Below are 2,543 nucleotides of genomic sequence, written 5' to 3'. Positions count from 1 at the left end.
TCATGTATAATAGAACTCTAGTTGGCCTTGCTGAAATATCTGATATACCTTATTTGCCTCTTAGCCAATGTTTTTTCTACTTGTTTAAAGCTTCTATGCTTTTTCCTAAAATAATCCTTAATTTGCTTCTCATAATCTACCTATGTTTAATAGAGCCTTGGTCTATACCCATACTAGATATCTTATATCTTATGTGACTTTCTTGACACCAATCTATGACTATGTGATGTTTACTCTACTATTAATTGCACTTCTACTCACTTATCAACCTCAAACCTTTTTTGTGATAAAATTCTACCATCATCTATAGCAAAAGAAAAGAAAAATAAAATAAAATAAAATAAATTGCACAATGACATACCAATTTAGTAGCATGGAGAAGCTAAACATCTAATACTACCATGGTTTCATATTACTTTTGTTCACATCAATATGCTTCTTGTTTATTTGAAACTGCTTCTTGCCCTCTCCTTTGTTCTTGTAGCAACTCCAAATTTAACAACCATGCATATACAAAATTAACGGTTGCACTCATCATATGAAGAAACCCCACATAATCTCAATATTAAAACTTGTAGCACACCAAACTCATTCATCGAAACTTCAATGTGTTCTATGAGCTCCGGCTGCAGAACTCTCGTGTGCACTCTCACCAGAGTATCTCACTTCTCTCGAATTCGCTCGCAGGATTTGAGAGGGGCTTTTGTAAGTTATCAGTTGTAGAAACATTGATAATGTCATTAGATTGACGTCATCTAGATTTATAATTCAGCATGTGAGTGCCCTTAGGGGATGGCCGTGTACTAAAATAGGATCACCCATACATCAAAATACTCAGTTATTTGAGAGTATATTGTTTGAGACACGCAACACAATCTGCAGGTGTTCACGTTTTATTGCACCACATTTGCAAGGAATATACTCCTACGATTCTAACTTGTCATCTGAACATTCCAAGGCGTAGAACTCCTTGTCCGTGATGGAAAATCTTCAGCTGCAGCCAATAATCACGAGAGCAATGCGAGGAGATGGGAGTTGCAATAATGAGAGGAGATAAGGACCCACGTCGAAGGCTGGTAGCGCAACCGTTAGCCGACATGTGGTGTACAATTGGAACCAGCTCTAGATCCTTGGAGTCGGATAAGAGCCCTATGGCCCTCATCTGAGAGTGCCAGAAAAGGGAGCTAGTGCGAGCGGGAACGTTTGCGTAGTAATTCTCAAGCCATAAGCGATGCCAACAAGCTGATGTTTTAGCTATGGCGTCGTCCCTCGCATGCCGGTGCCCTTGCGGGGTGAGCCTAGTGTTATCCTCAGCATCTGCAACGCCTTCTTTGACGACCTCTCTCCTGCCACAATTGGGAGCCAATTTCAGCGAGAATGGACTGAGATTGACGAGCAGAGCGAGAAGAGGGAACAGCTCGTCGTTGGTGGTGCGCTCTGTGGAGCTCGACCAGGATACTTTAGTGGCAATCAGTGTCGGCGTTACTGGTTTGGCAGTCGGTATCGGCGTGCCGATCTTCTATGAGTCGCAAGTGAAAAGCTCTGAGACTCGTGAGAATGACCAGCCTTGTTTCCCGTGCAAGGGAACCGGCTCCCAGGTCTGCCGTTTCTGTGTAGGCGCCGGTAACATCACGGTGGAGCTCGGTGGGGGGGAGCGAGAAGTCTCGAAGTGCATCAATTGCGAGGGCTCTGGTGCGTTGACGTGCACTACCTGCCAGGGCAATGGCATTCAGCCCCGGTACCTTGACCGCCGAGAGTACAAGGACGATGATTAGAGTACAGTTCGTGAAACGGCGACGCTTGTATCATGCGTGAAAGATTGGAACCAGTCAGCAAAGATGTCCAAGAGGAAATGGATTGCTGTGAGTTGTAATGGCTCGCACTTGTTCAGGGTAGAGTCTCCGGCGTGTGGAGTCTGAGATCGCAGGCTCTTGACCATACCTTTTGATTTGTCTCGCTCCAGTTGTAAAATTTATGGAGCTCGCACAACCAGGAGAGATCAGAAATGAAAATGAACCTTGCACTGGAATGTTTTCCTGGTAGAAGGTGTTGCTGAGGCTCATCCGTGTAAGAATTGCGGCATTCAAGCTTACACTGAAGATTCTTTACAATGTAGGTAGCTTGAGCTAAAGCAGTCCTTGTGCAATCTGAATTGTTCTTCTGGAAACTCGTACTGAAAATGTTATCAATATGTGACAACCTTCTACTATGAACACACAAATGTTTTCTATGTCAACAAAGGATATGATCTGATCTTGATTCCACGTCTGCATCCTTAGAAGAGTTCCTTAAAACGCTATGTCAGCATAGCATGTAGGAGTATTTTCAGCAAACCTGCGCTGATCTACAGACCTAATGAGGCACTGCGAAGGATATTCACCCAACAACAGTTCAGATAGTTGGTGATGAGAGTAAACAAAATCTCTTCTTCCCAGATAACAAAGTATCATCTAGATGAACCGTCACTTAGTGTGTAGTTGGATCACTTGGTGAGACGTTTCGAAGTGAGGTTCAACATTCGGTCGGATTGTACAGCTTCACTG

General features: G+C 43.6%; 1 protein-coding gene across 1 annotated transcript; it reads left to right on the top strand.

The window, feature by feature from the left end:
* Positions 1 to 1,099: 1,099 nt before the first annotated feature.
* Positions 1,100 to 2,240, top strand: LOC112274693 (protein SPA, chloroplastic). The gene has a single exon (XM_024504374.3). The coding sequence runs from the start codon at positions 1,257 to 1,259 to the stop codon at positions 1,773 to 1,775; it is 519 nt and encodes a 172-aa protein (XP_024360142.1). The 5' UTR covers positions 1,100 to 1,256; the 3' UTR covers positions 1,776 to 2,240.
* The last annotated feature ends 303 nt before the right edge of the window (positions 2,241 to 2,543 follow it).

This window comes from Physcomitrium patens, chromosome 22, assembly GCF_059467195.1.
Source record: "Physcomitrium patens ecotype Gransden chromosome 22, ASM5946719v1, whole genome shotgun sequence".
Taxonomy (NCBI): Eukaryota; Viridiplantae; Streptophyta; class Bryopsida; order Funariales; family Funariaceae; genus Physcomitrium; species Physcomitrium patens.
The sequence above is the reverse complement of the archived record's forward strand: the minus strand, read 5'-3'. Positions and strand labels throughout refer to the sequence as shown.

Excerpts from the sequence above, each read along its gene's own strand:
- LOC112274693 (XM_024504374.3), top strand. The coding sequence starts at position 1,257 with ATGGCGTCGTCCCTCGCATGCCGGTGCCCTTGCGGGGTGAGCCTAGTG.